The 13,378-nt window shown below is 41.1% G+C and overlaps 1 protein-coding gene across 2 annotated transcripts in view; it reads right to left on the bottom strand.

The window, feature by feature from the left end:
- Positions 1-9,906: 9,906 nt before the first annotated feature.
- The window catches only part of dipk1c (divergent protein kinase domain 1C), a 34,279-nt gene continuing 30,807 nt past the window's right edge, over positions 9,907-13,378 (bottom strand). For both annotated transcript variants that reach the window (XR_008723394.1, XM_055634889.1), the window contains one exon: positions 9,907-10,134. Coding sequence is in view for 1 of the 2 variants with exons in the window: in XM_055634889.1 (XP_055490864.1) it covers positions 9,931-10,134 (204 nt within the window). In the remaining variant the exon portion in view is untranslated. The remainder of the gene's footprint in view (positions 10,135-13,378) is intronic.

The following is a 13,378-nucleotide window of genomic DNA, read 5'->3' as shown; positions in this document are numbered from 1 at the left end:
TGCTTGTCTGCTGCTATACAATTCTACCCATTGAAGTTAGACAGAGGTAACATGCCACCAATCACAATATCCAGGCTAATACACTTTAACAATCTCATGTTGTAAACTGTTGGAAGAGCTTTAAAATGTTGCTTAAAGATTGGTCTTAAAGGTTTGGGTTTGGAAATTGTCCAACCATGGGATGAAGGCTGCCCTATACTGATTCAGTATGAGCAGCCAATCTTCTACATAGGTGTGGTGGTGGTGGTGGTGGTGGTATGTTGGTGGAAGTGAAGCTGGAATTTCTTTTTTAAAGAACACCGAGAGAAATGGCATTACACTTGAAATTCTCAAAGAAGTGAGGTGAAGCAATGTTGCAAACGGAGCTAGTCATTATTGGGATCCAGTGGCATGTCTCCCCTCAGTCCTCCCTCCAGTCATTATTTCTGTATTTCCTATCCCTCTGTACACCAATCCACATTTATTTATTCTTCTTAGAATAGAATAGAATAGAATGGTTTCTTTATTGTCATTGTAACATGAACCATGTACAACAAAATTAAAAAATGTCAGCCAGTCAGTGCACCATTCAATCATTTCTAAAAGCTAACGATACATACAAGGTAAAATATTAAAAGATAAACAACTAAAATAAATATCACAAAAATAGCACGCATAAACACCCAACCCTCCATCCTTCTGTCGATTTCACAGTGTACCACAGTCCCTTAGTATGTCTCGCCCCTGCGTTTCTTGGCGGCTACATTTAGTGCTTTTATAGCAGTGGGGTAAAAACTGTTTTTTAGTCTGTTCGTCCTTGTCCTTGTAGATCTGTACCGTCTGCCTGACGGCAACAGTTCAAACAGGGAGTGTCCGGGGTGGGAAATGTCCTTTATGATACTCTGGGATTTTTTGGTGCAGCGGGAACTGTGTAAGTCCTCCAAGGTAAGGAGAGGGCAGCCGACAATCCTCTGGGCGTTGTCAATGGCCCTCTGGCCCTTCTTAGTTCTGCATTAATGTAAGTAGCAAGATTAAATATTTTTTTGCAATGTTTTGCATCAGTATACGTTTAAAATAAATGTATTGTATCTCAGCATGGCTCTTTTTAAATGAATCACTGCATTAGTGGTAGTGACTCTGCTTTGTTGCTCGTGGGCACCTGCACTGTGGACAATTCATTACTTTTTTTCAAATTAATTATAATTCTTTACAACATAGTGTGAGGAGGTACATGAAAGGTATGGTTTAGTGGAACTCTATCTCTGTTCTGTTCCGTTCCGTTCCGTTCCGTTCCTGGAGAAAATGCAAGGGCGGGTTCCATGTACCACGATAGAAGGGAAACCATACTTTCTGAAAAAGGAGAATATTTCAGATGTCCTGGAATGAAAAGCCTGCTCCCCTGGTCCTCACTTTCACCCTACTAGCCTCATCCTTTGTCACTTCTGCCAGTTGGAAAGGGATCACACCGCTAGTCACATCATCACCCTTTTCTGGTTTCCGCAGGGACCATTCCCTCTGTGACACCCTGCTCTGCTCATCCCCCTCTACCCACCTCTCCCTGACCCCTGGTACCGCACTCCTCCCCTGCAACCCCAGGTACTGCAACACTTGTTGCTACATTTTATCTCCCTCACACTAGGTATGTTACAATACCTACCTTCAGTGGCGCTGCAGTTCTGCCACTGGCCGTGTGCGTGACTGGCGCCTTTGAAGGGGGGGGTGGGGGGGGGAATTAAAATGCCGTTTTCTCCTACCTATCCGAGATATATTTTCTCGGGCTACTACCTGATGCTGAAAAATCGTTCCAACTTCTGTTCTCAGAAGTTTTTTTTTTAAATCGCGGGACAATTAAATCGCTACTTCTAACGCCGTCAACGCCGACAACAGGACGGATCTCCCGCATGGGACAAAATATAAGGTAAGTCGTTTATTTTACATATAATCTTGCTTCTTTGGATGACTTTAATCCAAATTTCCTTGGCGAAAATGTGATTTTGGCCTCATACGAGCCAGCAGTGTTTTTCCTGCCGATATGGGGTTCAAATTCACCGCAAACCGCAACGTTCCAATCGATCGCGTTCCACAAAAACTCACTCGCAAGATGATTTAAATGCCCATTAATTTACGGGAATTAAACATTAAATTCCTTCCATTTGGCCTATAAATTCATGACAATGAGATTTAAAAATCATGTTACATTGTGAATTCTTGTGTGAATGTTACTTGGACACTTGGGCTATTTAAAAATGTTAATCTTTCCTTAAGAAATGGATAGATGTTTAGATCTAATAATTGAATTTTGTAATTAGCTACAATTGGGTAACTAACTAATTATATGCTTTAATTTCAAGTCATCTAAGTAAGATTGTTTCATATTTTTTCAGAATGCTTCAATCTATAATAACTGAAAAAATACTTCAGTTCTCTTTATTTTTAAGAAAGTTATGGGTTTTTGACTGTCCTCGATCACAGCTTTTGTGTTAAGTCAATGGAAAAGCAATAGGGAACAAGATGTTAATTTCTGAGTATGAAAATGACCATAACGTTTTTAATACTGAAGATATGAAAGTGAATAAGGTGTCAAATTAAACCTATTTGTATGCTTTATCTGATGGGATAAATTGCAGACTTGAGTTTTAAATCTCAAAATTTTGTAACATTGCTACACCATCATCCAGAAGTGGAAACTGCCCTTCCAGGTGAGACAATGATTTGCGCGCACTTCCATCAAACACATCGAATGCATTTGGTCCTCCTGTTGTTGCCTCCTCTACATTGGTGAGATGGAGAGCAGGCCCCTGTACCCGTGTAGACCAGCTGGCAGAAGTATATTTAAACTCTCCCTCCTCCAATCTAAGTTTTCTATCTGCTTTGACCACTATCATTCCAATACCAAATAAAAACAATGTAATGTGCCTTAATGACTACTGCCCACTATAATGAAGTGCTGAGAGAGGCTGGTCACGGGCACATCAAATTCAGCCTCCAATTGTAACCAAGGATCACTCGCACCTCAGTCATTCTCTCTTCCACTATATAAGCCTTCTAGACCGCTAAGATCTTCTGAAACCAATCTGTTAGTGATTCCCAGAGTAAATACAAAACATGGGAAAGCAGGATTTAGTTACTATGCAACAAATAGCTGGAATAAACTTCCTGAAGATTTAAGACTTGCCTCAACTTTGACCACTTTTAAAACAAGACTGAAAACTTTTATGTTTACTTTAGCTTTCAGCTAAATCTTAACTACATTGCACTTTTAACTTTTTCACTTTTTATAATGCATTTTTAATTTTGCTTTTCTTTTCTTTTAGTTCTATTTTATTTCATTTTATTATTTCATTTTATTGTATGACATGTTTTTATGTGAAGCACTTTGAGTCTGCCTCGTGTATGAAATGTGCTATATAAATAAAGTTGCCTTGCCTTGCCTTGCCTTCTCTCCCTCCAGTCGGGCAGACGATACAACAGCTTGAAAGCACGTGCCATCAGATTCGTCAACAGCATTTTCTCCACTGTTATCAGACTCTTGAATGCATCCCCCATTTGCTAAGGATCTATCACCCAATGTACCTCATTGTGGTCCTTGTACTTATTTTTATCTCCACTTTCTCTGTAGCTGTAACACTATATTCTGAACTCTGTCGCCTTACTCGTTTTCCACCTTCTGTTGCAGACCAGCATGGTATGATTGTCTCCTGCATGGTGTGATTCGCCTGGAGAGAATGCAAACACACTATTTTGGTACACATGACAATAAAGAAACCAAAACCAAAACCAAGATATCGCCCAGATGCCTGTTTTATACCCTCTATTCCATTCAACCGCAACTGGCTCAACCTGCTCATCATTTTTCACCCCACCATGGTCCACATACCACCTACTGGTCCTTGACTCACCTTGCCCCTCTCCTCTACTGGTTACTTTCCCTCCTCACTCTCAGTCCTGATGCTGGGTCTCAACTCAAAATGTCGACAGTTCTTTCCCCCCCCACTAATGCTGCTTGCCCCTCTGATTTTCCCCAGTGGTTGGTTTTTAGTTTCCTATTTTTATGCAACATATTCCCTGTAATATTGGTGATTGAATAATTAATCTACTAAGTACTAGCTGTATCTGTGCACCAACCTTGAATGTTTCAAGTAGTGGGAATCACAGATGCTTTTGAAACATATTTTACAATCTTATCCCATTTAAATATATATTTTAATCTATTTTTAAAATTATTTCTTCATTAGAGACTTTTGGAAATAGCTCAGACAAGGTAAAGGTGTTTGGTAATGCTATTTTATAAATAGCTTATGTGATGCAGCAGGAAAATATGACTAGGTGGTAATATAATTAATAACTCTCAAGCCCGAGTAAGTAAAAGATTTGTTTTGTATATTTGGCCTTTGGTCGAGTGACAGCTTGAAATTATTGACATTAGAGACAAAGGTCTTCAGCTTCTTTTACAAGAGTGAAGAAAAAATCAGTCCAAGATATTGGTAGCGGCAACCCAGGAACACACATTGTAAGAAGGAGAGCCCAGGTTTCGAAGCTCCGAAAAGCTATCCCCAGCAGAGGAAATTAATCTGGCTGTTCATTCACATTTGAGTCCAAGCTGAGAGTGTTATGATTTTGTTTAAGAAATGATAAAATGGAACAGTAAATCAATTGCGAGATTATTAGAAGTCAGTGGTTTGCATACATGCTTAATGACTTAATAAAGATCTTGTACTAAATTTTGGTTTAGAAATTAGAAAAAAAAAATTCCAATGCATCAGTTGATGCCCTATAGAGGTATTAATGTTGACATGCTTGTGTATGCTGCTGGGTGCTGTTGTTTGCATAGGACTGGTTGATTTTATATGCCAGGCTTCATGCTCATGTGAGTGGCAGAACTAGTCAATCCTATCAGCAGTAGACACCAGTTTTCCACCAATGTACGTCATTTTTACATGTGAATTCACCCCATGAATGCAGATTGTATTTATGAATTTAAACACTGTGTCTGTCTACTTTCATTTTGTTGGATGTTTCAAACAGTTGTGGCAAGGGTGAAAGGTTAATCCACATTGGGGGAGTCCAGCACCAGAGGTCACGTTTAAGAATAAGGGGTAGGCCATTTATGACTGAAATGAAGAAAAAACAGAGTTGTGAATCTGTGGAATTCTCTGCCACAGAATGCAGTGGAGGCCAATTCACTGGATGTATTCAAAAGAGAATTAGAATGGTAGATATACAGTAGCTCTTAGGGCTAATGGAATCAAGAGATATGGGGAGAAAGCAGGAACGGGGTACTGATATTGGATGATCAGCTATGATCATATTGAATGGCGGTAATGGCTCAAAGGTCCAAACAGCCTACTCCTGCACTTATTTTCTGTTTCTATGTTTCTATTCCCCTGCATCTCTCTGGGGCTGATCTTACCAGAGGTCAGAAAGCAATTGTTTTGCTCTTGAAGAAGAAAACGATGAAGAGTTGTTATGGCTGACACAGTTATGACTGTAAGATGCTTGGAGATACAGCATGGAAACAGTCTTTGTTGACCATCAATCACTCGTTCACTCGTTCTATATTATCCTAGTTTCCCATCATACACTCTAGAGCAGTGGTTCCCGACCTTTTTTTGGCCATGCCCCACCTAATCACCTCTAAAATCCTGATGCCCCCCCCCCCCCCATGTGGTGATATATAATTCTTATCATTTAAAAAGTGAACTCCGTTTCAGCTGAAGAAGCTTAAAACGCCAATACCTTGGTTTGAACAAGCTTCAAAAGAACATGGCATCCATGAAAAAGAAAAATGAAATAAACAAAAGATAGTTAAAGTTCTGAGCAAGAAATTACTAAAAAATTGTAAAAACAAAAGAAAAAAACATTAGGTGGTATTAAAATAATAATAATGATAAATATGATCATAAAAGAATATTCACAGGTAATAAAGAGAGAGAAAATGTATATATTAGAATATTGAAATATTTGTGATTGTCTCATACGAAAATCGAAAATTTGGACCCAGACCTCCTCAGTTGCGTTCAATTGCCCCCCTTAAAAATCAAATTGCCCCCCTGTGGGGCGTTGGGAACCACTGCTCTAGGGGCACTTTACAGAAGCCAATTAACCTACTAAGCTGCTGGTCCTTGGAACGTGGGAGGAAACTGGAACTCCTGGAGAAAACCCACATGGTCACAGGGAGAATGATCAAACCTGGCACAGGCAGCTCCCGAGGTCAGGATTGAACCTGGGTCTCTGTCGCTGTGAGGCAACAAGACCACCACTGCTTCACTGGGCATGAAATGCCCCGAGCAGTATGGAAGGTAAAGAACTACAATCATGATATTTTTATGCAGCAGAGAATAATTCTTCTTGTATGTAGCTGAGGAATAGCAGCACAATGATTTGACAAACCAGCCACTCTTATTTATCACTGCTGATTTCCTTGAACAGATACATTGGTTCCCCTCCACGATGAAGACCACTTGCAGATAGGGAATGAAAGGAGCAATGCCTTCAAATGTTTTGTGAGTGGGAAGATATCATAATTCAGGGGAAAGTGAGAATCGCAAGGACTTCCATTATGTAACTCAATAGTGTTGCAAATTAAACCAGCTGAGTCCCAGTCACGGTACATAGTATCACAGTCAATGCTGATCATCAAATTCACACTCACACTACCACCACGCTCTCAAATTCCCATTGATTTCCCAGAATCTACCACTCACATACACGTTGCAGAATTTACAGTGGCCAATTAATCTACAGACAGCCTGTCTGTGGCATGTAGGAGGAAACTAGAGCACCTGGGGGAAGGCCACATAATCCCAGGGAGAACAATCCCTCACTGATATCTCCCAAGGTCAGGATTGAGCCTTGGTCCCTGAAACTGTGACACAGCAGCACCAACCATTAAACCACTGTATCACCTGCTGAATAGTGTGAAATCAGTGGCGGACTGGCCAGGGTGTCAGCTTGCCCGATGGCAAGTGGGCCCCTGATGAAGTGGGCCCCCTTTGTCTCCTGGCAACCAATATTTTTAGACCCAGTCCGCCACTGTGTGAAATGCAAGGCTGAAACGGTTGTAACCAGTATGCTAGAAATGCCGAGGAGATCTTTCTTAACAATCTCCTTTACCCCACACCAACCTGGACCAATCTGTCCTGTATTCTCAAGAAATAGTTGGCAGCACTTGACGTAGTCAGTTATGTGCTTGACTATTGATATATTACTGAAGGAATTGCTCCTAAAATAACCTCTACTATAGCTAAGCTGTTGTGGTCCAATTTTAACACAGTTGTGGAAAATTACCATAAAGTGTACAGAATTGTTATTGACTTTATGTTTAGAGTGCCATAAAAATAGAATGCTGGTGATGTATGTGCACTCCATTGAACATGACAGTTTATTGAAAATAACAGCCTGTACAATTAGATGCATGGGCTACAAAGGCCATAAAGTTAAGCTAAGTTTGTATAAAAGCGTACACTGATCCCAGCTGGAATATTTAATCCAGATCCAGGTATGGTTGTTTAGAAAGTCTATGAGGAGTTGGGAGAGGGCAATGGAAGGGTATAAATGATAAGTGCTGCTTTTGTCAGGGAATAGAGTTGAATGATTTGCTCTCCTTAAAGCATTGATGATTGAGACTGGTTGAGATTGTGGGGCAACACAGTGGCTCAGCGATAGAGTTACTGCCTTACAGCGCCAGAGACCAAGGATCGATCCTGACTATCTGTACTGTATGGTGCTGTCTGAACAGAGTTTGTAGTTTCTCCCCGTGACCTGCCTGTGATATTTTTCCCAATGGCGTTTATCCAGCAGGTTAGATGAAAGTTGGACATCCTGATTTCTGACTTTAAAACTACGACGGGTCTCAATTTCATCATAAGCTATCGTTCCATTCCATTCACAAGGCTTCAGTGAAGCTCAGTGGTAGAGTTGCCAGGATATTCCAATAATGAGGGAGAGTTTGTGTATGAGGTTTGTTATAGGGGGGCCATGGGCAGGATGAAACATGCTTTGTGATATACCAAATGATTGAATGGGGGTAAATGTATCCTGTAATTGTAAACACCGTATCACATATTATTAAATGAAGGAGGAGAAAGAAAATATCATGCAGGATAAAGCACTGCTTGAAATCTGATCGTTTATTGAGCATACTGCCACCCTACAAATTCCTTCGTAGCAGGGCACCATTTCTGCATGGTCTTCCTCAGAACGTTTATCTTGGAATTCTCCAAGTTTGTGTACACATGCCAGTCTCTTGCGAAATTAAGTAGAGAGGCTAGGAAAGGGATGTTGATTCAAAGAAATCATATACACACCACACCTTGAAAACAGCTCTTTGGAATTGGGCTAATGGGAAACCAGTATTCACTAATACTCTACACATGTAATAGTCATACTGTAGAAATGTGTCCACCAGTGTTGTACAAACTCCTGGCTGTGTTTCTGTAACCATACACAAAGCTAGAGGATTGAATTCACCCTGTCATGTTCCCTGATTCTCTTGGCGTCTCGTCACAGTATCTGAGCCCTGTGGTGCCAGGCCTGGCACAGTTCCTGGCACCAGGGAATAGATTGCATCTGAAATATTGGTCTCTCATCCAGGTCCAGGCACCTCCATGGTGCCAGGCACTGTCCACTCCCTGAGAATGCACCCTAGAACATTCAAGCGTTACTGAACAGGTATCAGATTACCCATGGGGACCTGGACTGGCTCCAGGTCAGTCTCAAAGATCGGGCTTGGCATTGAATGGGTGATGAAGACCTGACAGGTGATGGGTGGAGTTGAGTGCTCAGGATCTTAGTCACAACCTCCTCGACAGTGCACCTCCAGTCACTATGCACTTCTAACCATGCAATAACTATATTTGGCCAGAGTCCGAGCTAGGATGGGCCTCTCAACACCAAATCCACATCTTTTTTATTGGTTCCATTGACATTAAGTCGAGACTTAAAACTCATCTGTATGCCCCTGTCCCACTTAGGAAACCTGAACGGAAACCTCTGGAGACTTTGCGCCCCACCCAAGGTTTCCGTGCGGTTCCCAAAGGTTTTTGCCACTCTCACTACCTGCTTCCACTACCTGCAACCTCTGGCAACCACCTGCAACCTCCGGGAACCGCACGGAAACCTTGGGTGGGGCGCAAAGTCTCCAGAGGTTTCTGTTCAGGTTTCCTAAGTGGGACAGGGGCATAACTCTCAAGGCTTTCTTGACGTCCTCTGAGGGAGGGCTATATGTATGTTATTTATGTATGTACTTAATCTATGAACCAATGTTGTATAACGTTAGTACCTCCACCAATGTAAAGCACTTTGGTCAACAAGAGTTGTTTATTAAATGTGCTATAGACATAAAAGTGACTTGACTTGATCCCATGTCAATATCTAAGACTTTGCCTCCATCACAGTGAGAATGTGTTTGGTGAACTCATTGTGGTGGATGTTTAATTTGTGTTTATTGTATGTTTTGTTATTATTGATTCTGTGTATAACTGCAGGCAACATAATTTCGTTCAGACCGAAAGGTCTGAATGACAATAAAGGATCTATCTATCTATCTATCTATCTATCTATCTATCTATCTATCTATCTATCTATCTATCTATCTATCTATCTATCACATAGAGAAACCAACTGTCCTTTTCAATATAGGAGAGTTATTCCATCCAGAATTAGGGCAACATGGCTCTTAAGGTGCCTGCCTACAATATGCCTTCTACCAAAATGGTGGTGGATACAAAAAGATTGACAAAGATCTGTTAAGAGGATCAAGGCATTCTTTATATAACCTTCATATTCTCCTGTCTTGCATTGTCATTGCGCATGTTTCTGCAGTTTCAGTTAGAAGCACCAATATACAGATCAGTAAAGTGACAGCAAAGACGTCTTATGGAGATGGCTTGGATACTGACGTATGTGAAGGAGACTACTCTTTAACTGTTTTGGTAGTCAGCTTATTTTATTTCATTGTTTTCTCTGACCAGCCTTAAACAAATTGTACAGTTCAGAGAATGTGTCCTCTGTAGTCCTCGTGTCCACATTGCCATGCTTGGACAGCTCGGCACACCTCGTTACAGCTCTGTACAGCTGGGATTGCAGTGGATGGCGCACCCTGTGTTCACTCAGCTGTGGCGAGAATAAAGGGCGGAATATTTTGTCACAAATGACCTGTGGGAAACAAATAAACCAATTAGTCAAGCTTAACCAAGTGTTTTGTGCTGATACACCCATTGTGGGAACAGGAAACCATTGGCAACACATTGCAATAAGTTTATAAGCCATGATCATATTGAATGGCGGTGCAGGCTCGAAGGGCCGAATGGCCTACTCCTGCACCTAATGTCTATGCTTCTATGTTTCTATAACATTGTTGTGGGTTGCAAGTACATTCAGCCTTTGCTAGTTCTTTGTAGAGCAATTGATTCAGTACCTTTCATCTGTTCTTTTCCCACACTCCTGAAAATTATTTCCCCTAAGATCTGCAACTGTACCTGCTGAAATCCCCGAGTTCGGTTTCACCATCCTGATGGCCAGTGAGTTTCAATTGACAACCACTGTGCATCAGTGTTTCTTCACTCTTCTCCTCCTCTTTGTCCATCACTGTTCATCTGTTTCCCCAAGTTGATCAATGATATGTTAATTGAAACATTTTTTTCTATCCATTCTCTCCAAATCTATTTTACTACATTGCTTCTATGGGAGTGGGGGGGGGGGGGGGGGGTTAAAATGGTTAGTAACCGGGTGGTCTGGTCGGACCAAGTGCAAGTGTCCATCAAAAGTCACCTAGTCTATGTGGTCTCACCAATAACTAGTCTGCCCATTGTGCCAGCTATCCTGTAGCAGATTCTTCTCACCCTCTTCACTGTTTACCACATCACAACATTGAGTACAAGTTCTGATAACATGTCATTGGTCTGAAACTTTGACCATGAGTCTCCATCCACAAGTGTTTCCAGACATTGAAGGTGTTCACCTTTTTTGTTTTTATTCCAGATTTCCAATATTTGCAGTCTTTCATTGTTCTATCTGGGACATATGGCAATAAAACACTCTCGCCTCTTGAATCTTTAGCCTTTGAATTGTTGTTTAATCCATATCTGGTGCTCTGTGCGTTACTTTTGATATTTTACTGCAGATCCAAGCAATATATTTGAAAAGCAATGACCCCAGCAGTGACCCTTGCGTACCATGTCTGACTGCCATCCTAAGTCAGCTAAAGAACGAACTACTTGAACTGCCTGTTTTCTGACCAAACTAATTATTATCTATTGACACAGATCTCTTTATTTCACATTGCTCAATTTTGCCAACCAGCATTTGACTTGGGACTTTATCATATGGCATCTGAAGATCAATATAATGTGTTTCTTATTCTCTCTTATGATGCAGAGGGAAGCTATTCAACCCATCAAGTCCACGCCAACAATCACAGCATTTTCATCAGCCTCATCCCTCACTTATTTCACTGTAACTGTTCTCTCTCTTGTATGACTGCACTAACATGATGCTAAACTAAATAATCCATCTACCTGCACGTGATCTGTACCCATATTTTCCCTGCTTGCTCATGTGTCTGTCTGTAGGACACCAAGAGGTTGTTATTGTATCTGCTTCTACCGCCTCCTCTAGCTGCACGTGCCAGGCACCTGCCACTCTGCCACATAGAAACATAGAAAATAGGTGCAGGAGTAGGCCATTCGGCCCTTCGAGCCTGCACCGCCATTCAATATGATCATGGCTGATCATCCAACTCAGTATCCCATACCTGCCTTCTCTCCATACCCCCTGATATCTTTAGCCACAAGGGCCACATTAACTCCCTCTTAAATATAGCCAATGAACTGGCCTCAACTACCTTCTGTGGTAGAGAATTCCAGAGATTCACCACTCTCTGTGTGAAATTTGTTTTCTCATCTCGGTCCTAAAAGATTTCCCCTTTATCCTTAAGCTGTGACCCCTTGTCCTGGACTTCCCCAACATCGGGAACAATCTTCCTGCATCTGACCTGTCCAACCTGTTAGGAATTTTGTAAGTTTCTATAAGATCCCCCCTCAATCTTCTAAATTCTAGCATGTACAAGCCGAGTCTATCCAGTCCTTCTTCATATGAAAGTCCTGACATCCCAGGAATCAGAAGACATCCCACAAACACTTTTGCACAATAGAATTGCCAAAATGCAAGACTCAAAATTCAATATTCCTGCGTTTCTTTGCCAGCAGTATCCAGCTGTTACCTCGTGTACGAGGTGTTCTTCACACATACGCCTTGCCATGATCTGGACAATTAGGCACTTCAGTTGAACATCAATTGTTGTCTTTGCCAGACTTCATGGTCCACCTCCAAGGCAGCTTTTACATGATCATTTAGGCATGGAGCACAGATCATACACTCAAGCGCATTAAATCAAGTCTGCTAACAATCGGGGAACAAGCAAAATTGACCGAAAAAATAATTTGATCAGTGGAATAAGAGTTGGGCAGATGTTTTGATCAATATATCGACCTCAGACAGGAATACATTTAATCCATCTCTTATTGGGGATTTCAAAGCTGTGTGCAGCTGGTATGATAAAAGAAAATTATTTATTGTAGGTCTTGGGTCTGAAAAAAAACCTGAAAAGTGTGGCGTGCAAAAGTATTCAGCCCCCGAGTCAATACTTTGTAGAACCACCTTTCGCTGCAATTACAGCTGCAAGTCTTTTGGGGTATGTCTCTACCAGCTTTGCACATCTAGAGACTGACATTTGTGCCCATTCTTCTTTGCAAAATAGCTCAAGCTCAGTCAGATTGGATGGAGAGCGTCTGTGAACAGCAATTTTCAAGTCTTGCCAGAGATTCTCAATTGGATTTAGGTCTGGACTGATTTATGCTGACAGGAATGAAAGTAGGAGTTGTGAGAAAATTGGAGTTATTAGGTATGCTCGGAAAACTTTAGACAGCCTAAGTGGACAACAGATGTAGGCACCCAATTGGTAGTTTCTTCTCAGTCTATAATTAAGTGGATGAGTGTGATTGATGGATATTTAAAATATTCTGATATAAATGTGCTGCATGATATTTAATATGTAATGTATTATGTACACATTCGTGACAATGTGAATATAGTAATTCATGACTTTCAATTCTATTGAATACACCATGATGTTTTACTTTGCAGTGATTTTTAAAAGTTCCTTCAATAGTCAGCTCTCGATTCACTGGTTCTATGTGTAGCCCATGTACCGTTACCCATAAATGTACTTAAGATTTCAATAATCAGGCTGATGAGAATTATCCATCAAATTCTAGAGTCCCCCTTTGATCATGTAAAATGTGCAGCGAGTCTCGCCAAGCCATCCCTGCCCCTACTGCCAGCCATCAACATCAGGGCTACTACTCCACCTTTTAATAATTAAGGTTGATTGATTAATGAC

The sequence above is a fragment of the Leucoraja erinacea genome, chromosome 4 (genome assembly GCF_028641065.1).
Source record: "Leucoraja erinacea ecotype New England chromosome 4, Leri_hhj_1, whole genome shotgun sequence".
Lineage (NCBI taxonomy): Eukaryota > Metazoa > Chordata > Chondrichthyes > Rajiformes > Rajidae > Leucoraja > Leucoraja erinaceus.
This window is presented reverse-complemented; position numbering and strand designations above follow the sequence as displayed.